Genomic DNA, 24,221 nt, shown 5'->3' with positions numbered 1-24,221 from the left:
AGATTTTTGGTTAGATGCAATTTCATTTTTAGAATTTCTCCATGAATAGCTTATCTCTGTGTTTGATTATCAGTTGAATGTTGGATCTTTATGGTCCTTCTTTGTATACTCAGATTTTTACTTATGTTTTACTTAATTGAATGTGAATAAAATACATAGAAATTTTTAGACTTTTTAAATGTTAAACTGTCTTTGGATTCTTAAGGTAAATTCATCATGATTATGAAACATCTATAATATACTGCCTATCTATAATGCTTCCCAATATTGTGTTTAATATTTTTTAATCTTTGCTGGTGAGTGAATATGGCCTTTAATTAAAGTCTGGTTTCAAGGTTAAGAAGTGTTCTTTACTTTTCCTAACCCTTCAGAAAGTCTGTGCACAGTAAGAATTGCCATTTTCTTAAATATTTGACAAAATCCACCAGTAATACCATCAGCTCTGTTTTTAAATGTGAAAATATTTTAAAGTGTTGCATCAAAAATTCTGAATTATTGAGTCTTTATTCATTTCCTTCATTGATCTAGTATTATCCATTTTACAGGTGTTTTGCAAACAGCTTTCAAGTGTTTTGGCTTACTGCCCTAATGTATTATTTTAAAGTATCTTTATCTACAGTTATGTTCCTTTCCTTATTCTATTTATGCCTCTTTTTGCTTGACTGGTTACTACATAGCAAATGATGTCAGATTTTACAGGGAATTCAGCTTTGGACATTTTGTTCATTTTGCCTATTGAATTTTTGTTTTCCTCTCTTTGATTTTTTTTTTTTTTTGCCCTTTTATGGCCTTTCGAGGCTTGTTATATCTTTTTCCTGATTTTATGTGGTAAATGTTTGCATCATTAATTTTCAGTCTTCCTTTGTGGCAGAGTGTCCCAATTAACTATATTTCATAAGTAACATTTCAGTCATTTTGTTGTTACTCAATACTAAATACAGAAGACATTTTCCTTTTTAGTTATATATAGATAAGTTTTTAAGATTTCAAACACAACTTGTTATTTTTTTTAAATTTTAGCTTTATATTCTTGCAGTAAAGTATGAAGAAATCAAATATATTAACTACTGCATGATGTTCAGATGACAGATTTTTTTTATATTTATTTCAGTTTTGTTTTTTTTTTGTTGTTGTTGTTGTTTTTTGGTTTTTCGAGACAGGGTTTCTCTGTGAAGCTTTGCGCCTTTCCTGGAACTCGCTTTGGAGACCAGGCTGGCCTCGAACTCACAGAGATCCGCCTGCCTCTGCCTCCCGAGTGCTGGGATTAAAGGCGTGCGCCACCACCGCCCGGCTTATTTCAGTTTTTGTTTTTGACCCAATGTATAATTTTTCTATGTCTAATATGCTTGAAGTGTATATTCTCAAACTATTGGGGCAAGATTAGCTGTTTTTCTCCATGTTGTTTTTCTTTTAAGTTTTTATTAAGTTAGTCTGCAAAATAATGCATTTCATTTTATCATATCAATACATATATATCATTGTACATTGTTCATATGCTTTCCCATTAGCCTCTCTTGTCTCCTTCCTCTTCCTGCTGGCTTCCTTTCTTCCCCTGAATAGTCCCCCTTCTATTTTCATGTGATGTTTTCATATGGTTAAAACAAAATTATATATAAGAGTGAAAATATATATACCTGTTTCCTATTACTTTTTTATTTTCCTTTTTTCCCCTTTTGACTTTGATGCAATATGTATGCGCGCGCAAGGGTGTGTGTGTGTGTGTGTGTGTGTGTGTGTGTGTGTGTGTGTGTAGAGAGAGAGAGAGAGACAGAGAGAAAGTCCACATAGCACAGAAAATATGTAATATTCATCTTAATCTGGCTTGTTACATTTAACAAGCTATTAATTGATTTTATTTTATGTCTATGCATGTTTTGCCTGGATTATGTCTGTGCACAAAATATGTGCAGTGCCTACAGAGGCCAGAATCAACATCAGATCCCCTAGAAAAGTTGTTATAAATGGTTTTGACCTTCCATGTGGATGCTGGGAACTGAACCCAAGTCCTCTGGAAGAGCAGACAGTGCTGTTAACCACTGAGCCCTCTCTCAGCTTCTTAACTAAGCGTTTAATTAGGGTCAGGCCTAACTTATATATCCTCACTTTGTCTTGTCAGTTGAGTTCTGTTAATATTGTCCAACATTTATCTGTTTGTCAGTTTTATACACACAACACACACACACACACACACACACAGAGAGAGAGAGAGAGAGAGAGAGAGAGAGAGAGAGAGAGAGAGAGAGAGAGAGAGATTGCAGCTGTGCTATAGGTGTGTTTCCTTTAGCTTTGATTATTAGGTCAGCTTGTGAATTTTTATGATGAGCCCTTTTTCTTAATTCCTAATACTTTATTGACTTTTTATATTGTTTTGAGTGATAGTAATAAACTCATGGCTCATTATTTTAGAATAGTGTTTAATAATTTTTTTCTGTCTTTTGCCATCTTATCATTCAATATCTTTGCATTTTAAAGTTCTGTCTAAGCCAGGCGGTGGTGGCGCATGCCTTTAATCCCAGCACTCGGGAGGCAGAGCCAGGCGGATCTCTGTGAGTTCCAGGCCAGCCTGGGCTACCAAGTGAGTTCCAGGAAAGGCGCAAAGCTACACAGAGAAACCCTGTCTCGAAAACAAACAAACAAAAAAAAATAATAAAATAAATAAATAAAGTTCTGTCTATAGTTTGCTTCATTATTTTTTAATCCATCATGATATTTTGAGAATGTTTCTTTCTGTTGAATTGTATTTATTTTTATTTATTGTTTGTGTGTGTACTACAGCACACATGTAGAGATCAGTAGTCAGTGTTTGGGAGTCAGTTCTCTCCTTCTAGATTATAGAGACAAGGTCTTTCTTACTATTTCTGTTGCACTGTGTATTCCGGCCTAGCTGGCCCAAGAACTTCTGGGCAATTCTCTAGTCTTCTCTTCCCGTCTCTCAGTAGGAGTTTTGGGATTACAGATGGATGCCACCCTATGCAGCTTTTTAAGGTGGGCTCTTGTATGGGAGCCCACAGAAGTTTCCTTGTGAGATCTGACTTTGCCTGATACAGCAGAGCTGCATAAGGGGATGATTTGGCCACAGGCAAGGTTGCCAGGTGATTGGAAGGGTCTGCACTTGGCTGTGCCTCGGGGGAGGTCTTTTGATCCTCCCCTTGGCATTCATATAAAAAGCCCTTTGGCAGATACAGTCAGGGTCCAATGAATAAGGATCCAGGCCCTCCCGAGGCCATTCTATGTTTCTGTCTGTCTCTCTCTCCAGGTATATTTCTAGCTAATATTTCCTGCTGCTCCTGTTCAGGAGTACCCTGGGGGAGAGTGGGGGTGGAATGCCCCCCCCCACTCTGAGACTGGAACTCTTTTTTTCATATGGGTTTGGGGATAAAACTCAGATCATCAGGCTTGTTAAACCAGCACTTTTCCCGCTGAGCTATTTATAGTTAGCCAGCCCACATATGGGGAAAGTTTCTACTTAATGTATCATTTCTGTTAGCCTTTTATCCCTAGATTCCTTACTCTCTTGCTGCTTCCCTTTGAGTCTGTAAATGGTTCACTCCATTTTTCCCTTTATTACTTTGGAAGTTACATACTATTTCTTCAGTGGTACCCTTGAAATTTTAACATGTATAGTTAATGTTAAATTTAATGAATTCTGATTTACTTGTGAATGGTACAAAGTTCTTAACATACTCAGCTCACCCCATCCTTTGTCTTAGGTGTTTACATCTGTTTATGTTCTGAGTTTTTAATCTTAAAATTGGACGTCATGATTCTCTAATGTAACCAACATTTCCTGGATATAATTCTGTGCTCATCAAGCCTTTTGTTAGATCTAGTTTAGTTTCTTGAGAAGCTAAGTTAAATTATTGAAACATTCTGTATTTGCAAATTTGTCTACATAGTAAAATTTGTAGAAAACTAGCACAAATAATATTTTTATTCCAGAACTTGCCTAGATTTGTAAACATTTGGGTCAACTGATGATCCTGTTTCCTACTTAGAGAAGGTAATGAATGCTCATATGGTAAACGAATGTCTTCTGCTGTCTAATACTATATTTTCTGTATTCTGTGCCTTCTGTTTATAATTCCCCTATTTAAAATAGTTACCTTTTATAGGACCTTAATGTGCTGTTTCGTGTTTTTAGTATGGGAAGGTGGTGCTGTGCCTTGTAGATAAAATTTTTGTATTAGGTAAATTTTCAGTCATGAATTATTCTAAGCTAAGAATTTGCTATTAATGAGTCAACAATATGTATTAAATAGGGTTTGTTGAAACAGAAATGCACATAAAGTAAATATACATCAGTTGGTCAAAATGTAACACATAGGAATCAAACCCTAGATTCTCTTTAGAAGCAATACTTTAGTGTTTGCTATTGGTATTTATGGCACTTTGGTAGACTATCACTACTTAGAATAATGCATGACCATAAATCCTTTGGTAATTACTTGGAGTTTTATTTGGAAATTCTGCTTATTTGACCTTATCACTTGTAAATTGAACTTCGACTGTGGCTCTTTGAAAGTTAATTTAGTCATGTTTCCCCCCTAGGATTCCAGATTTAAAAATTTTTTATTCCTATTTTATTGTTATGTGTATATGAGTGTTTTACCTGCATGTATATCTATGTCCTACATAATATGTCTATTGTCTGTGGAAGCCAAAGGAGGGCATTGAACCTCACGAAAGTGGGGTTACAGGCAGTTGTGAGCACCTGTATGGGTGCTGAGAACTGAATCTTGGTCCTCAGGAAGAGCCAGCCATACTCTTAACCGCAGAGCCATCTCTCTAGCCCAAGTATTCCAGATATTGTAAGACCATTTTAGTCTACTTCGATTGCTGTCTATCTTCTTCTTCTCATTGTAATTCAGATGTATTCCGGTTAGCTGATTTTCTCCCCAGCTTTCTTCAGTTTTCTGTTTTACTTGTGCTGGTTGGTTTTATTGTCAACTTGACACAAGCTAGTCATCTGGGAAGAGAGAACGCCTGTAGGCAGCTCCTTGAGGCATTTTCTTGATTAATGATTGATGTGGGAGGGCACAGCCCACTGTTTGCAGGGCGCCCTAGGTGATAATAAGAAAACAAGTTGAGCAAGCTAGTAAGCAGTGTTCCTCCATGGTCTCTGCTTCAGTTCTGCCTCCACATTATTGCTTTGGCTTCCCTCAATAAGGGCTATTGGTAGAGTTTCTCAGAACCTTTTGGTAGTGTTTCATGTAGTCAGCCACCTTGTCTCTCTAGTCTCCAATTTGTGCCAGTTATTCAATTGTCCTTGCTCTTCAGGAACTTGACACTTGAAAGTCTATAACAAATGAGGTTGTTTTTAGCAACAGTGCCATACTAATGATGATTTATTCTTCTCAAGACATCATTTCAGAAAGTAAATAATATGGACATGCCTTATTACTGATGAGGTTAAACTTGGCTAAAATACTATCTACCCAGTTTCTTCAGAATAGTTATTTTTCCTTTGTAATTAATATTATATGTTCTTGATTAGGGTGAAAGGAAGTTTAAAAGAAATAGTTTGTTCTTTTCCTGTAGAAATTTTGTGATTATTTGACTTAAATTATAGTATTATCTGATTTTTTTAAATGATTTTAACAGGTTTTCAGGTCTTTTTGCTAGAAAAAAAGTGACTTTTTGACTAGCTACCCTTAACCTATATTTTCAGAACACTTATTTAACTTGAGGTTTGCTGCAAAAGAACTTAATAGGAATGCCAAGAAATGTGATAAAGAAGAAAAAGCTGAAAAGGCCAAGATAAAAAAGGTAGATACTTTTAATGTTTTTACTTTTTTAATTCACAAAAGATGTACAAATAGATATAGAAGGTAGAATTGTATAGTCTCTTTAGATAATTCAGTATCCTACATAGTCAATAATGCCTTCTTTATTATGCGTTTATGTTTTTTGCTATTTATATATGCAAATATACCTTACAAGATTGTGTGATTCTTGTGTTACTTTCAAATAAAAACTGTCCTTAGCTAATTTCATTCTTCTTGAGAGGTCCATATATAAAATATTCCTTCTTTTGGATTATTTTAACATCTATGCTTTCTAAGGTTTTCATAACACACATGAAACATTGCCTAACAGAGAAGCTCTGGACACAGAAATCTGGAGGTTTTATTAGTAATCAGTTGTATTGGGACTTTTTGCCTAGACTATGCCAGAATTCCACATCTCTGGAAGGAAATTAGATGTCTGACACAAAGTACCACTGTTTGCACAAACAATTCAGGCATAGTGAAACATTTCTTTATCAATATATATTCATTGTACATACTGATAGGTTCCACAGACATTTTCAAATAGGTATGTCATGTATTTTGACAGTATCCATGCCTCGCCTTTTTATTACCCCTCAACTCCTGTTCATTTCCCTCAGATAGTCTCACATCTACTTTCATGTCCTATATGCAGTTTTGAATTGTGTGTCTATATAAGAGCTGGGATCTACAAATGAGAGAAAATAGGCTCACACCAAGCCTGACTTATTTCACTTACTATTATGCTCTTAATTTGCATCCATTTTTGTTCTTGTTGTGAGACAGAGTTTCTGTGTAACAGCCTTGACTGTCTTGGAACTCACTCTGTAGACAAGGCTGGCCTCAAACTCACAGAGACCGACCTGCTTTTGCCTCCTGTGTGTAGAATTAAAGGTGTCTACTGCCACCTGGCTATACAATTTCATTCTCCTTTGTGGCTAAATAAACTCTAGTGTGTGTGTGTTGTTGTGTGTGTGTGTGTGTGTGTGTGTGTAAAATGAGAGGTTTTTTTCCATCTATTGGTGGATACCTAACTTGTGGGAGGCCAGCTCCTACCTTTTCCAGGGTTCCTATGAGGAGGAGAGAGGGATAAGAAAATATTAGATAGAAAGATAGCGAAGAAGAGGAAGACAGAAACAAAGGATAGCTTCGGAAGGACCTGGATCAAGACCCCCAACGGTCCCTTCTGTCTCTTCAAAGGGGTTTTTTTATAACAATGCCAAGAGGTGGAACAAAAGACCTCTCCTTTGCTAGATCAAAGCACACTGCAAGTGTAGACCCTTACAAACACCTGGTAACCCTGCCTGTGATCAAATCATTCCCTTATGCAACCCTGCTGGGTAAAGCGAGATCTGATTCTCAGACCCTGAGTAAGTATTCACTAGGAAGCCTGTGTGGGTCTCTACACTAACCTAATTCAATAACTTGGCAATTGTGAGTACTGCTACAATGAACATGGGTATGCAATTACTGTGCTCTATGTTGATTTAAAGTTCTTTGAGTACATTCTCAAGGATGGCATGGCTGAGTCCTATGTGAAATGTCTCCAAGTTCATTTCCATAGTGACTCAAATAATTTACATTCCTACCAGCAGTATATAAGGGTTCCATTTTCTCCACGTCCTCATTAGTATTTAATGACGTTTAGTTAATGATAGTAATTCTGAACAGCAAAGGTGAAATCTCAGTTTTGTTTTAATTTTCATTTCCCTAGTGGCCAAGGATGTTTAACATTTTTTCTTAATTATCTGTACCTTTTTTCACTTAAAAAAAATTCTCTTGAAACCTGTTTGCTGATTTTATTATTTATTTATTTGTTTGTTTGTTTATTGGTTTTTCAAGATAGGGGTTTCTCTGTTTAGCTTTGGTGCCTGTCCTGGATCTCACGTTGTAGACCAGGCTGGCCTCGAACTCACAGAGATCCGATTGGCTCTGCCTCCTGAGTGCTGGGATTAAAGCTATGTGCCACCATCCCCTGCCCTGTTTGCTGATTTTATTATGCCATCTATTGCTTGGATTATAAGACATTTTTAGAAGTTCTGGATATTTTTCCTAAATCAAAGTTACTAAAGCAAGTTCCAGATTTAAAGGTAAAACTTTTGAAGGATAATATTTCTAAGCATGCTATGTTAATTAGGCTTTATACATAACTATTTATAGGATTTTCTTTTTGCTTGAGAATTCCATACATACATATGGGAGTGGTTTTGATTAAACCACTCCCATTCCTTCCCCTTCAGTTCCTCCCATGTCCCATCCACTCTTCCCTCTTAATTTCTTCTGCTTTCTCTTTAAACCCACAAAGTCTACTTGGCAATGCCCATATTGCATAAGTGTGGGGCTGTCTATTGGCACATAGCCTCTGGAGCCACATCCCTGAAGAAAACTGACTTTCCCAGAAGCCATCAGTTGTGTATAGCTCTCAACTAGAGGTGGGACTTTGTGATCCCCTCTCCAACCCTGGCTGGGGAGCTTTTCATCCTTGTTCTTGGGCAGGTGTTGTGCATGCACTCAGTAGTTTCTGTGAGTTCATGTGGCCCTGTCATATGTAGATAATTCTGCTTCACTGTACTCATCTACTACCTCTGACTCTTAGTCTTTCTGCCCACTCTTTCACAATGATCCTTGAGCCTTGGAGCGAGGGTGTATGATATAGATGTATCATTTAGGGCTGAGCACTCCATGGTCTTTCATTCTCTTCACGCTGACTAGTTGTACTAATCACTATTGTTGTGGAATATTACTTTAACTATGTAAAGCTGTGTTGCATTTGTTTATGTTGTATTTGTTTAACAAGGCAAAGATGTGTTGCTGTTTCACCTTACCTGCCTAAGGCACCTGACTGGTCCAATAAAAAGCTGAACAGCCAATAGCTAGGCAGTAGAAGGACACTAAAAAGCTGAATGGCCAATAGCTAGGCAGTAGAGGGATAGGTGGGGCTGGCAGGCAGAGAGAATAAGTAGGAGGAGGAATCTAGGCTCCAGAGAGAACAAGAGGAATGAATGTGGGAGAAAAATAGGGAGACACCTGGGGCCAGCCAGCCAGGCAGCTGCTAGCCAGACAGACATGGAGTAGGACATACAGAATGAAAGACAGGTAAAAGCCCCAAGGCAAAACATGGATGAAGAGAAACAGATTAATCTAAGTTGTAAGAGCTAGTGGGACAAGCATAAGATAAGGCTGAGCATTCATAACTAATAGTAAGTCTTGGTGTCATGATTTGGGGGCTGGCAGTCTGAGAAAGACTGCTACCCAGTATCTTCTGAAAAAGATTCTCTGAAGAAAATTGAGAATTGCACTGATCTATGGTTATAAAGATAACTATTTAAGAATAAGTTTAATACTGTATCCATTTAGCAGAATAATAGTCTCCATTTGGAACCTTTGGTTTACCCAGCTCTAGGTTCTTGGACCCATTAAAGGTACCAGGTGCCAGGCATGAGTTCCATCTAGTGGCACAATCTTAAATCTAATCACAAAGTGATTGGTTACTCCCATATCATTCATACCACTATGGAACCTGTAGGCATTTCTTGCCAGGCCACTCACTTTTGGTAGCAATGCTAAATAAGACTATTAATTACTTTATTCCTTCCATAGCATGCATAGCACTTCTCTACTATAAAAGCTAACCAGTAGGATGAAGCTTCAAGCAAGTCAAGTGTGTGGAGTCTTTGGCAATAAGGTCTTACTATCAAGATCAAGAAATTAATAAAGATCAGTGACAATAGCTTATAATTTTGGGAGGGAGGAGGGTATCTGTCAGACTCCATTGATGAACTGAATAGAAAGGAGGTAATTCATATCTGACACTGGATTTTTTGCTTCATACCCTGTGGTGTTTGGGAGAAGCATCCTTCTCTCCTCCTTGCCCCCAGTATAGGGCACTCTCTCTTTGTAAACCTCAAGATCCCCCTTTCTCATTCTCAGATTTGCCTGATGCTCTGGCTTTCTAGTTAACAGAGAAATGTTAGATCACTGTAGATAGCTGCCTCAGTTGCCATAGTGTGTCCTTTTCCTCCTTTAAAAATAGGTGAACTAGCCATGTGTCTAAGAATGAAAGGGAGTCTGCTCCTCTTCTCTGCTAAGGCCTGTTCCCAGGTATCATTAGGTTTACATTATCAGTTTTCTCCTTTGTGCTGAATAAATTGTGTTAGCCCACAGCCATCTTTGAATCTTTCGAAGTACTTGTGTGAGATTTCTGCTTCTTGATGGTTTTGGCTGTTTGCCTGAGGGCTTTTTTTTGTGTGTGTGGGGGGGGATGTTTTGTTTGGTTGGTTGGTTTGGTATTAAGCAAACAGTTCCTCACCAGACCCTGTTGCCAGTACCTTTCTTGCTTTTTTCCCCCATTACTTGTAACCCCTTTGAAATAGCCTCCTATTTTTTTCTTAACTCTAATTCCTCCTGCTTCAGTTTTTGTTTTTTGTTTTGTTTTTCATTTACACTTAGACCTCTACCTGCATGGAAACCAAGAACATTTATACTGCTCAATCCAATTAGTTCTTAATCTACATTTCATTAGGACTATTGATAGTATTTGTCTGGGTTCATTACTCCTTCCTTCCAACACTTTGGTGCTTTGTCTTTTAGGAAAACACATTCACCACTGCCCAATCCAAGTCCACTTTACTACTGTTTTTTTTTGTTGTTATTTCTAACCTCTGATGACCCTACAAGTTATTTCATCTAGTTAGTCTTCTAGCTTTATTTGCATGTGATGGATAACTCTACCTTAGCCTGTATACCTGAACTGAAGACTCCTGTTTCAACTTCTTTATTGTTTCTACTTGGATGACCAAGGGGAAAAAATCCAACTTGAAACAGGGTTCCTTATGTGACATCCTCCAGTATGGCATTCCTGGTGTGCTTGTAAGGCATTTTCTGTCTTTTAGACAAAACAAATAGTCTTAGAATGGCATTATGCTTAACCTCTAGTTTCATACACTACATCTGAGCCTTGGAAAATCTTTCAAAAGTCTTTAGAATCTGATCACTTCTTACCAAGTCCAGTGTACCTATCTCCACCCAGGCCATCCTTATCTTACCTCACTTATTGTAAACAAGCTTCCGTTAGCCTCTTTGTTTTGGCCTCTGTTTTGACCCTGTTCCCATAATGATTTCGTTTTAGGGTTTTGTTTTTCTCCCAGTACTAGGAATCAAGCCCAATAACAATCACTCCTCTTAGACAAGGACTCTACCACTGAACTACTGAGCAACATTCTTCAACCCCCATAAAAGTAATCTTAACAGAGCAGCCAGAGGAAGTATTTTAAGAGAAGTCATAGGTCAGTGTTCCGCTCAGAACTATATTGTGATCTCTTACCGTCAAGTAAAATGTCAGGGTTTTAGAATGGCTCCAATGCCATATCTGATTTATTACTGGACTTCATTTCTGATTTCCCTTGGTAGACTTGACTGTGTTGCCCCTTCTGCTGTGTCAGTACCTGTTTACAGTCTTCTCGCTGGTGGGTTTCCGCCATGGGACTGGCCTGCCTTCTTCCTCCACCTAAGATAGAAACCTTTTTCTATTTCATATGTATGCTCACTTACATCGCCCTATGTCAAACGGCCCTATCAGGGTCTGAAAATTCAAGAACCACAGTCCTAACATTGTTATTTGAAATAATTTTTAATACTTTTTGAAGTTATAGTTACATTATCCCTCCCTTCCCTTTTCTTCCTCCAAGTCATCTCACATACCTCCTTATTCTCTTTCTAATTCATAGCCTTTTTTTTCCTTACTGTCCTCTCCATTTCTCTCCCTGACACCTACTGCTCTTTTTTCACCTTTACCGTTTTCTATTTTAATTGTTTTGCTTATTGTCAGACTCTCTGTTTGGATTGTATGTTCCATAATAACCCAGGGATTTCTTTGGGTTCACTACAAAATCCACACTGCCTAAAATGCTGTTTTGCATCTGCTTGATGCTAGGCCATCTGAGAGAGTAACTGAGTTGGGAGAAAGTCTTTTTTAATATAGGATATTATTTTCCGCTTTAATGCTGTATTCACATGCAGGTGTTTCTTTTGTAGTAATTTTTAATTAACTAAAAATGAACAAAGGTAATTAGGCATCAAACAAAAAACCCTTGAATATATTAAAGGAGATAATGCTTCAATCAAGGAAGCAATTATTGTTGGAAGATAATAGATACTTACCTGAATGAGAGGAAAACATGTAATACATGCCTGCAATCCCAGCTATTCAGCTCTTCAGGAGGCTCAGGCAGAAGGATTGAAAGTTCAAGGCCACCCTGGGTAACTTAAGGAGAGTCTATATCAAAATTAAAATATTCTAAAGTAGTAGGAATATAGATCAATGGTTTTGTTTAAAAACCTAATATTTCATTCAAATGAGCAACAAATTTAATAGTTATTTAAATGTCAGAAATGAAACCATTCAATACCATAAGAAATTGCCATGAGGTAAAAAAAAAAGGACATTTAGAGCAGAATAAAATAAATAAGAGAGATATTTATTTAAAATCTATAATCACATATAAAATAAAATACTAATCAGCAATATAGGAAAAGTAACATTACATGTAACAAATACATAGCTATTTAATCAGAAAAACTCTAAAAAGATGAATGCATGCAAAATACTCAGAAAAAAGGTATAAAACTACTTTATGTAATGTGAAAGCTAATGGGTTGTGTTACAAATTTTTTCATTTTTATTAAATGTTTACCTGTAATATATTTTGATATTTTTCATTTTCTCCAACTTCCCCCAGATTCTTCCCGCCTAACAACCTTCCCAACATTATGTTCTCTCTCCCTCTCCCTCCCTTTTTCTCCCTGACTTAAAAAAAGAAAAAAAAATCACAAACACTTTTCCATACCTGCATGTAATATACTTCAGTTATATGCACATATATAATATATGTTATATATCACATGTATGTAATATATATTATATGTTATATGCACTCTCTGCTACCCTCACTTATCTTTCTCCCTCCTCCTCCTGGTCCCTCCACCAAAATGCCCCATTCTACTTCCATGTCTTTAAAAACAAATCCAAATTCTGCTTTTGAGAGAAAATACATGTTCTCTTTCTGAGATGCCCACTTCATAATGTTTTTATGACATTTTTGTGCAAATGTCATAATTGTATCCTTTATGACTGAACTGTACTCCAATGTGTGTGAAATACCACATTTTCTTTATCCATGTATCTATGGGTAAGCATCTAAAGTGATCCTATAAGTTGGCTATTGTGAATAGTACCATAGTAAACAGTATTGCATGCTGGCTTCAGGTGTATACCCAGGAATAGTAAAACCAGATCATGTGCTAATTCTATTTTTAATTTTTAAGGAACCTCTATATTGATTCCTGAATATACTGATTGATATATTGATTCCCATATACTCACCAGCATATTCTGCTGTGTGAATTTGCTCTGCCAATGACCTTGGAGTAGCTAGCCTGATAGAGGCATGTTTTTTTTTTTTTTTTCTGAGTATGTGACTGCTTAAAACTGGCGGGGGCGAGGGGGGGGGCGTGCTCTCTATTGATATGGTTGGAGACTGGACTGGCTAGTTCCATTAACACTCCCCCCAACACCGGCAAAACAGAAGAACTCTGCAACTGGATCTACCTTATCCTGTCATCTTCGAGTCTGTTTTCCCATAGCACCCATTAATAAATTGATATATATTCATATATACACCCTTTGGGCTCTTGTTTCAAGTGGTGCCTAATGTGACCTGAGCCCCACAGCCTGCAGCTAGTCTGTGTGCAGTCCACCACCTGTGGCTGCTTGTGCTTCCCAAGCCCTGCTAAGCCCAGAGCCTGGCCTGAGCCCCAAGCCTGGCCCAAAACTTATAACCAACCCTTTTTATCAAAGAAATTCAATGAGGTACTGCCTTTTTTCCTTTTATTGTTATGGATTCTCCTCCCCCAACTCATCCTAGTTCCTCCCCACTTCCCCTCCCATCAAGATCCACCCCATTTCTGTCTCATTAGAAAACAAGCAAGCAGCTAAGGAAATACTAATAAAGTAAAATAAAACAAAATAGACAGATTGGAATAGAACAAAAGAAACAGGAACAAAAGAACCAGAAGCAGCAACACAAGAAACACATACAGATCTAGAGACACACACATTTACACATACAGGTATCCCACAAAAACAAAACCGGAAGCCATAATATATATGCAAAGGACCTGTAAGGTGTTAAAAAATGCCTTGACACTACACTATGAGACAAAGAACTTCCAAAGATGCCATTGAGTTCATTTTCTGTTGGCCACCTACTGCTCAGCATGAGGCCTACCCTTAAGAGTTTTTTTTCCCCCAATGAGACTCCCTTGGAGAATACTAATTTTTATTTGCAAGTAATTATCAATTGAAATTCACCTCTGGTTGGGCCTGGGGGGGTGTCCACTTCTGTCAGCTCTAGGACCCCATCTGGAACAGACCCATGCAGGCCTTGTATTTTCTGCCACAGTCTCTGTGAGTTCATATGTAAGTCCTAATGTGTTTAGATGGCCTTGTTTCCTTGGTGCCCTACATCCCCTTTGGCTCTTACACTTTTTCTGCCTCTTCTTCCATGGGATTCCCTGTGTTTTAAAGGAGGAATTCTGTAGAAATATCCCATTCGGGGCTGAGTGTTCCAAGGTCACTCACTTTGTGCAGTGTCTGGCTGTGGGTCTCTGCATTTGTTCCCATCTGCTGCAGCAAGAAGCTTCTGAGCTGAGATCATGATGAACTACCGTAATAATATCCCATGTTGATTACCTGTGAATAATGCAATAGTGCTATTCTAGATGAAGAAATTGTTATAAGCATCAGAGGGAGTATAATTAAATTTGAATATATGTCTGTATCCAGTAACTCAGTATTCAGTATTTGTCTTATGTAAACATTTGGAAAGTGTGTAAAGATACACACACACACACACACACACACACACACACACACACACACGGAGAGTTATAAAAATTGCTATTTATTTTATTGAAGAGTTAGGATCTTATTCTTGAATTTCTGTCATTTCTCTACTACCTATGTTACTTTGTTGTGTTATCTGCACTATTTATTTAGTGATTTTTTTTCTTTAGATAAATTTGGTTTTCTTTTAGCTCTATTCCTGATCTGATATATTATACCAAAAAGGCTGGATTCCTGTTAGACTGTGTTTTCATATGCATATTCAGTAAAATCATACAGAAACTGCTTAATGTCTGTGTACATCTAGAATCATTTTATGTGTGATCAGTAATTCCTTTACTACAGTGACATTTGTATGATGCACCTCTTAGAAATAATGATGTAGTTATGTTCTTAACTTAAAGTGGTGTTTTTAGCATGAGAGAAAACAAGGTTCAAAACTCTGCATTCTATGTGCCTGCTTTTATTACAAACTACATAGTAATAAATGTTTTATATATTAAGATAGTATGTACTAAAATATTAACAATGAAAATAGCATGGTGATATAATTAGGAGCCATTTTTAACTTTTAGTTTCTATTGTATTTTTTAGGCAAGGTCTCACTGTGTAGCCCTGGCTGGCCTGGAACTTGCTATGTAGACAAGGCTGGCCTCAAGCTCAGAGTTAGGTTGCTCCTGCCTCCTGAATGCTGGAATTAAAAGCATGTGCCATGTCCAGCATATTTTAATTTCTTAAACTGTAAATACATGTGTATTTTCTAATCATGATATTAAAAGAGAATAGGATTGTACATTATTATTTAACTGTTATAATAATTAGGTGTCAAAAGGCTAATTCAAACCTCTTATAGACTATAATTAATTTGATATCATTTAATTTTTTAAAAAAATAGCTGTACTTTGGCTCTTTGTCTTCACCAGTATCTTAGTTTCTGTTTTTCTTCAACAATATGTTCCTTCTGCTTAAAACAGGCCATTCAGAAAGGCAATACAGAAGTTGCAAGAATACATGCTGAAAATGCAATCCGTCAGAAAAACCAAGCAATCAATTTCTTGAGAATGAGTGCTAGGGTTGATGCTGTGGCAGCCAGAGTTCAAACTGCAGTAACAATGGGCAAGGTAAGACAGTGTCTGTCAGTAAAGACAGTAAACACTTGACTGAAGCTTAATGAGAGTAGAAAGACTTAGAAAAACAACACAGCTGAGTCGGTTACAGGGCATTAGACGGGGTTGATAAAGGACTTCATGGAAAATCAGACTTAGTAAGGAAAGAGATTTAGGCGGTGGACTTTCAACTGTCTTATTAGCTGTCTACTAAGAAGTGTCAGTAATATAAAATAGACAGTACCTAGACCTAGATACAGATTGTGGTATTACTGTTAAGGAAGTAATAGACAAGTTTCCTAAGTTGATATATAAATAATATATTTAAAAGATTACAAAATTTCCATGTTACTAAATCAGTTTTTTTTTTTTTTAATTCCAAATAGGTGACAAAGTCCATGGCAGGTGTAGTTAAGTCTATGGATGCTACATTGAGGAGTATGAACCTTGAAAAGGTAAAAACATAAACAATTACCATTGTTGCTTGATGTTCAGATAGCATCTTTTCAGAATACATTTTGCTTATGACTATGTCTTTATAGATTTCTGCCTTAATGGACAAATTTGAACACCAGTTTGAAACATTGGATGTTCAAACACAACAAATGGAAGATACAATGAGTAGCACTACAACCCTAACAACACCACAGGTAAGAATAATCATTTCTTTACTTGGAATGGCTTCTTAAAAATGACTTGATTTGGCTGTAGTGACACATGCTTCAAGATTTCTATGAGGTCAAGACTAGCCTGTGCTGTGGAGTAACTTTCAGGCCAGCCTGGGTTACATAGTGGGAACCTGTCTCAAAACAACAAATGACCTGTTGTCAAAATGTAATGGCTTTATGAATATAAATCATCTTACCTTATAGAGGCACACTGTATCTCAGATGGAGGTAGGCAGCTTGCTACTGCTCTGCCTGCAGATTTTTGAGAATGTTTTAGAGGATAATGTTACCTAGCACCTAGCATACTTTAGAATTCTGGTGATTTTATTGGATCACACATGTAGAATCTAAAGCCTGTTTCTACATGTTTGCTAATGCTCTTATCTTATTAAAACAGTAAACAAAAAGTACATAATATTTGGGTAACATATTTTGCTACGTATATTATATAATGTTTAAACCAATGTCCACATATATCCTCAAACATTTGATATTTATTAATGGTTTGAAAAAAATGGAAAATCCTTTCTTCTAGTGTTTAGAAATACACAATACATTACTGTTACTATAGTTACTCCTTTGCACTATATCACATCAGAAATTCTTGTTCCAGTCTTACTGTTATTTAGTACTAATTTGTCAACCTTTCTGTAACCCAACGTTATTCAGCCTGTGATAACCACTATTCTACCCTCAATTTGCATATATAATTGATACTATACAGTACCTGACTTTTTTTAATTAAGATAATTTTTTATTCATTTTACATACCAACCACAGATCCCCCTTCTCATCCCTCCTCCTGTTCCCCACCAGCCTTCCCACCCCAACCTACCTCCTATCCCCTCATCTGAAAAGGTAAGGCCTCCCATGGGGAGTCCATAAAGCCTGGTACATTCAGTTGAGGCAGGTCCCAAGCTCCTCCCTCCTGCATCAAGGCTGTGCAAGGTGTCCCACAATAAGTATCTGACTTTCTCTGCATAGCTTATTTCACTTATCATTTTCTGTTCCACCCATCTTGAGACAAATGATAGAATTTTATTCTTTAGGTGGAATAAATCGTATTTTGTATATAGTACATGGTCTTTTTTTCTACTCATTGGTTGATAGACACCTAAGTTGTTTCTATTTCATGGCTCTTATGAATGTTATTGCAATGAGTATGAGAGTACCTATGTCTCTTTAACATATTATTTTCATTTCTTTGGAATATGTAACTCAGAATGAAATTACTTACTCAAATGGCAGTTTAAGATTTTGAGCAACCATTATACTGTTTTCCATAATGGCCATACTAATTGACATTCCACCAAGTGTGTGTGTGTGTGTGTGTGTGTGTGTGTGTGTGTGTGTGTGTGTGTGTATACACACAAATCTCCTTTTCTCTACATTTTTCTTATGAAGGTACATTGTTACTTCAAGCTGTGATTAGTCAGATTTCAGGAATGCAATTAATTGGAAAAATGATTTGGATTAAATAAACATATTTGAATTTCCAATCCTGTTCTGCTGTTAATTAACTTTGAGAACTGGAGTAAGACACTACCCTGAGGTTCTGAGGATGTAGCTCAGTTGGTAGAATGCATGTGTATTATACATGATTTATCCACATTGTTCTTTGATGACTACTTATCTGTTTTGAACAGTGTTTATGACTTTTAAAACCTAAATTCTTCATATGAGAAAAATGGTGTATGTGTCTTTTTGATTCTAGTGTATTTCACCTAACAGTGATCTCCATTTCCAGTAATTTTCCTGAAAATTAACATAATTTTGTTCTTCTTTTTGCTTGAATATTCTCTGTTGTGTATATTTACTACATTTTCTTTGTTCATCCATCTTTTGGTGGAAATAGAGGTTAATTATATAACATAGTTCTTGTGGATAGTGTTGAAATAAAATGATGTGCTAGTATTTATGTTGTCTGCTGACTTAAATTCCTTGAAATATATACCCAGAAGTGGTATAACTGTATTATATGCTAATTGTATCTTTAGGGGTTTTTTTAGGAACCACCATTATGGATGCTATAAGGTCTATAACTAATTTATATCCTTACAAATGTTTTTTCTCACAGATTCTGGATAGCATTTGTTGTTCTTTTCTCTTTTTTTCTGAAAATGGATTTTTTTCACACAATATATTCTGAACACGGTTTCCCCTCCCTCATCTCCTCCCAGACCCCCCCCACCATTTCACCACCCATCCAATTCCATGCCTCTTTCTCTCTTTCTTTGGAAAACACACAAACAGACAAATAAAAAAGAAAACAAACCACAATAGAACAGAACAAGCAAATGAGCAGAAGGAAACAGAAAGAAGGAACACGAGTAGCACATACACACAGGGACACACACTTACACAGACAAGCCGTGTCTCCAGGACTTTTGTGATGAAGAGGTGCTGAATTTTGTCAAAAGCCTTTTCTTCACCTAATGAAATGATCATGTGGTTTTGTGTTTTAGTCTGTTTATGTGGTGCATTGCATTTATCGATTTGTGTGTGAGCCATCCCTCATCTCTGGAATGAAGCCTGCTTGATCGTGGTAGATAGTCTTTTTGATGTGTTTTTTTATTCAGTTTGAGAGCATTTGGTTAAGAATCTTTGCATTTGTGTTCATAAGGGAAATGGGTCTGCAATTTTCTTTCTTTGTTGGATTTTTGTATGGTTTACATATCAGGATAATTGTGGCCTCATAAACAGAATTAAGCAGTATTCTTTCATTATAATTTGAGAAGTACTGGCGTTAATTCTTTGAATGTCTGCTAGAATCTGCTCTGAAGCCATCTGGCCCTGGGCTTCTTTTTTTGAGAAATTTTAATTACTACTCTATTTCTCTAGGGTTCATGGGTCTGTTTAGGTTGATTATATGATCTAGATTTATCTATAGTATATTTTTATTGATAATTTACTGGGTATAGTAGTCTGGCTGGCATCTGTGGTCACTTAGAGCTTTGTAAACATCTGTCCAGACCCTTTCTGGCTTTTTGAGTCGTCATTAATAAGTCAGTTGTTATTATAACTGGTTTGCTTTTATTGTTACTTGTTCATTTTCCCTTTTAATATTCTTCCTTTGTTCTGTACTTTTAGTGTTTTAATTGTGTGTTATGGGGAGTTTCTTCTCAGTCCAGTCTATTTGGTATTTTGTGTGCTTCTTGTACCTTTATAGGTACATCCTTCTTTATTTTCTTATTTTAAATTTACTTATTTTACATTCATAGTGCAGTTTCCCCTCTCCTCTCCTCCCGGCCCTCTCCCCCACCTCCATTTTGTCCCACTCCAATCCACTCCTCCTCCAATTCTATTCAGAAAAGGTCAGGCCTCCCATATTATGTTGCAGCAAGACTAAGCACCTCTACTTGTAATTAAGGCTGACAGGGCAACCCAGTATGAGGAATAGGTACCCAACAGCCAGCAAAATAGTTGGAGACATCCCCTTCTCCCATTGTTAGGAGTCCCACAAGAAGAACAAGCTATACAACTGGCTTATACATGCAGAGGGCCTAGGTCAGTCCCATACAGGCTCCCTGGTTGTCTCTTCAGTCTCTGTAAGCTCCTTTGAGTTCACGTTAGTTGATTCTGTGGATTTTCTTGTAATGTTATTGACCCCATTGGCTCCTACAATTCTTCATCCTCATCTTCAGCAGGATTCCCCAAGCTCAGCCTGATATTTGGCTGTGGGTCTCTGTATTTGTTACCATCAGTTGCTGGATGAAGCCTCTCTGATGACAGTTGGGCTAGGCACCAATCATGTTTGTCTTTCTGTGTCTGGGTTACCTCACTCAGTATGATTTTTTTTTCTAATTCCATTCATTTGCCTGCAAATATCTTGTTGTCATTGTTTTTAACAGCTGAGTAATACTCCATTATGTAAATATACTGCATTTTCTTTATCTATTCTTCAGTTGAAGGATGTCTAGTTTGTTTCCAGGTTCTGGCTAAAAAGCTGCTATGAGTGTAGTTGAGCAATGTTCTTGTGGCATGATTAAGAATCCTTTGGATATATCCCCAAGAGTTTTCAGAGAAACTGCCATATTGATTTCCAAAGTGGCTGTTTACACTCCCACCAACAATGGAGGAGTGTTCCCCTTGCTCCACATCCTCTCCAGAATGAGCTATCACTTGTATTTTTGATCTTAGCCATTCTGACAGGTGTAAGATAGAATTTTAGAGTAGATTTGATTTGCATTTCCCTGATGGCTAAGGATGCTGAACATTTCTTTAAGTGTTTCTTAGCCACTTTGAGTTTCTTCTGTTGAGCATTCTCTGTTTAGAACTGTAGCTCATTTTTTAATTGGATTATTTGTTTTTCTGATGTCTAGTTTCTTGAGTTCTTTATATATTTTGGAAGTCAGCCCTCTGGGGTTGGTGAAAAACTTTCCCATTCTGTAGGCTGCTGTTTTGTCCTGTTGACAGTGTCCTTTGCCTTACAGAAGCTTTTCAGGTTCATGGGGTCCCATTTATTAATTGTTGATCTTAGTGTCTGCACTATTAGTGTTCTGTTCTGGAAATTGTCCCCTGTGCCAATGCATTCAAGGCTATATCCCACTTTTTCTGCTATCATGTTCAATGTATCTGGATTTATGTTGAGGTCTTTATCGACTTGTACTTGAGTTTTGTGCGGGGTGATAGATTTGGATCTATTTGTATTCTTCTAAACATAACATCCAGTTAGACCAGCACCATTTGTTGAAGGTGCTTTCTGTTTTCCATTGTATAATTTTAGCTTCTTTTTAAAAAATCAGCTATCCATAGGTGTGTGGATTTATATCTGGGTCTCTGATTCGATTCCACTGATCCACCTGTCTCCATGTGTTTTTATGCCAATACCATTCTGTTTTATTACTGTAGCTTTATAGTAGAGCTTGAATGAAGGGGTGGTGATACCTCTGGAGAGTCTTTTATTGTACAGTATTGTTTTTGCTATCCTGGGTTTTTGTTTTTCCATATGAAGTTGAGTATTGTTCTTTTAAGTTCTGTAAAGAATTGTGCTGGTATTTTAAAGGGGACTGTGTTGAATCTGTAGATTGCTTTTGGTAAGATGGCTATTTTTATTATGTTAATCCTACTGATCCATGAGAATGGGAGGTCTTTCCATCTTCTTATATCTTTTCCAGTTTCTTTCTTCTAAGACTTGAAGTTCTTTCCATTCAGGTCTTTCACTTGCTTGGTTAGTGTTACACCAAGATATTTTATATTACTTGTGGCTATTGTGAAGGGTGCTGTTTCCTTGATTTATTTCTCAGCCCTTTTTATTGTTGGTATATAGGAGCACTTCTGATTTTTTTTGTTGTTGATAATCTTATATCCAGCCACTTTACTAAAGGTGTTTATCAGCTGTAGGAGTTCCCTGGTTGAGGTGGCCTATGTATACTATCATATCATCTATGAATAATGATGCTTTAACTTCCTTCTTTGTTCATAATCTCCTTTAGTTGTCTTATAACTCTAGCTAGAACTTCAAGTACTATATTGAATAGACATGGAAAGAGTGGACAGCCTTTTCCCGTTCCTTAATTTTAGTGGAATTGCTTTGAATTTCTCTCCATTTAATTTGATGTTGGCTGTCAGCTTGCTGTATATTATTGCTTTTATTGTGTTGACCTATATCCCTTGTATCTCTGATTTCTCCAAGACTTTTCTCATAAAGGAGTTTTTGATTTTGTCAAAGGCTTTTTCAGTATTTAATGAGATAATTATGTGTATTTTTTCTTTCAGTTTGTTTATACAGTGGATTACATTGATAGATTTTCGTATGTTGAACCATCCCTGCATCTCTGGGATGAAGCCTACTTGGTCATGGTGGATGATCTTTTCAACGTGTTCTTGGATTCGGTTTGCCAGTATTTTATTGAGTACTTTTGCATCAATGTTCATGAGTAAAACTGGTCTGTAATTGTCTTTCTTTGTTGAATCTTTGTGGGGTTTGAGTATCAGGATGACTGTGGCCTCATAGAAAGAATTTGGCAGTTTTCTTTTGCTTCTATTTTATGGAATAATTTGAGGAGTATTGGTGTTAGCTCTTCTTTGAAAATCTAGTGGAATCCTGCACTAAAACCATCTGGCCCAGGGCGTTTTTTGATTGGGAGACTTTTAATGACTACTTCTATTTCAAAAGGGGTTATAAGGCTCTTCAAATTGTTATTGAATCTTGGTTTAATCTATCAAGAATTTTTTCCATTTCTTTTACTTTTCAATTTGTGGAGTACAGGTTTTTTAAAGTATAACCTAGCGATTCTCTGGATTTCCTCAGTGTCTGTTGTTATGTCCCCCTCCTTGTTTTTGATTTTGTTAATTTGGATATTCTCTCTGCCTTTTAGTTAGTTTGGATAAGGCTTTGTCTACCTTTTTTTCCCCTCAAAGAACCAACTTTTTGTTTCATTGGTTATTTGTATTCTCTTTTGTTTATATTTTATTGATTTAATCCCCCAGTTTGATTATTTCCTGCTGTCTGCTTCTCCTGGGTGTGTTTGCTTCTTTTTGTCCTAGTGCTTTCAGGTGTGCTGTTAAGTCCCTAGTATGAGATCTCTCCAACTTCTTTATGTAGGCCCTTAGTGCTATGAACTTTTTTCTTAGCACCACTTCCATTGTTTCCCACAAATTTAGGTGTGCTGTGCACTCATTTTCATTGAATTCTAGGAAGTCTTTCATTTCTTTCTTATTTCTTCCTTGACTCAGTGGTGATTCAGTTGAACATTGTTCAGTTTCCATGAGTTTGTAGGCTTTCTGCAATTTGTGTTGTAGTTGATATCCAGCTTTAATCTGTGGTAGTCTGATAGGATGTGGGGGGTTATTCTAATTTTCTTGTATCTGTTGAGACTTGCTTCATGACTGGAAAATTTTCTCCTATGATTTTGTTCAAGATATTTTCTGGGCCTTTAAACTGGGAATTTTCTCCTTCTTCTATTCCTATCATTCTTAGGTTTAGTCCTTTTTATAATGTCCTAGATTTTCTGGCTGTTTTGTGTCAGGAATTTTGTTTTTTAATTTAACATTTTCTTTGGCATCTGATGTACCTGTTTCTTCTATTGTGTCTTCAATGCCTGAGATTCGCTCTTCCATGTCTTGTATTATATTAGTAATGCTTGCATCTATAGTTCCTGGTAGCTTACCTAGACTTTCCATTTCCAGAATTCACTCAGTTTGCATTTTCATTATTGCTTCTGTTTTCTTTTCAGGTCTCAAATTGTTTTATTTGTTTCCATCAACTGTTTCTTTCTTGGTTTTCTTGACATTCTTTAACAGATTTATTTATTTCCTCCAATTTTTTGATTGTCTTTTCCTTGATATCTTTAAGGGATTTATCCATCTCCTGTTTAAGGACCTCTATAATCCTCATGAAGTTGGTTTTAAGGTTATTTTTTCACCTTTTAACTGTGTTGGCATATTCAGGGCTTGCTGTAGTGGGATGACTGGACTCTGGTGGTGCCGTGTTCCCCTGGCTGTTGTTGTGTTCTTACATTTACGTTTAGGCATCTAGCTTGGGAATGATTACGGGTGTAGGTGCTGTTTTCTGGGTTTGTCTTTATTGGGTGGGTGTTTTCTTCCTTGGTTTCTGTTTCCTCTTTGTCCTACTGGCTGCCATGCCTGTGGTTGAGTAGAGGGTCCCCACTCCTGTTGGTGCTGGGCTTCTGGTGGCCTGGATGGCCTCTGGTCCAGCAGTGGGTTTCTGCCCAAGTTTGGGGCTGGAGTTCTGGCTATATATGTGGCCTCTGATCTGGCCAGGGGTCCTCTGGTTTTCAGGATGCTGTCCTGGTTTCAGGTGGCATAGGAGGCT

General features: G+C 37.0%; 1 protein-coding gene across 1 annotated transcript in view; it reads left to right on the top strand.

Annotated features, from left to right (window-relative positions):
- LOC114704894 (charged multivesicular body protein 1b-2) overlaps positions 1-24,221 on the top strand; it is a 42,038-nt gene that overhangs the window by 5,089 nt on the left and 12,728 nt on the right. Inside the window, exons 2-5 of the mRNA XM_028886402.2 lie at positions 5,669-5,766; positions 15,645-15,791; positions 16,163-16,231; positions 16,319-16,426. Coding sequence (XP_028742235.1) covers positions 5,669-5,766; positions 15,645-15,791; positions 16,163-16,231; positions 16,319-16,426 — 422 coding nt within the window. The remainder of the gene's footprint in view (positions 1-5,668; positions 5,767-15,644; positions 15,792-16,162; positions 16,232-16,318; positions 16,427-24,221) is intronic.

The sequence above is a fragment of the Peromyscus leucopus genome, chromosome X (assembly GCF_004664715.2).
Source record: "Peromyscus leucopus breed LL Stock chromosome X, UCI_PerLeu_2.1, whole genome shotgun sequence".
Lineage (NCBI taxonomy): Eukaryota > Metazoa > Chordata > Mammalia > Rodentia > Cricetidae > Peromyscus > Peromyscus leucopus.
Note: the sequence above shows the minus strand (reverse complement) of the source record. Positions and strands in the feature narration are given on the sequence as shown.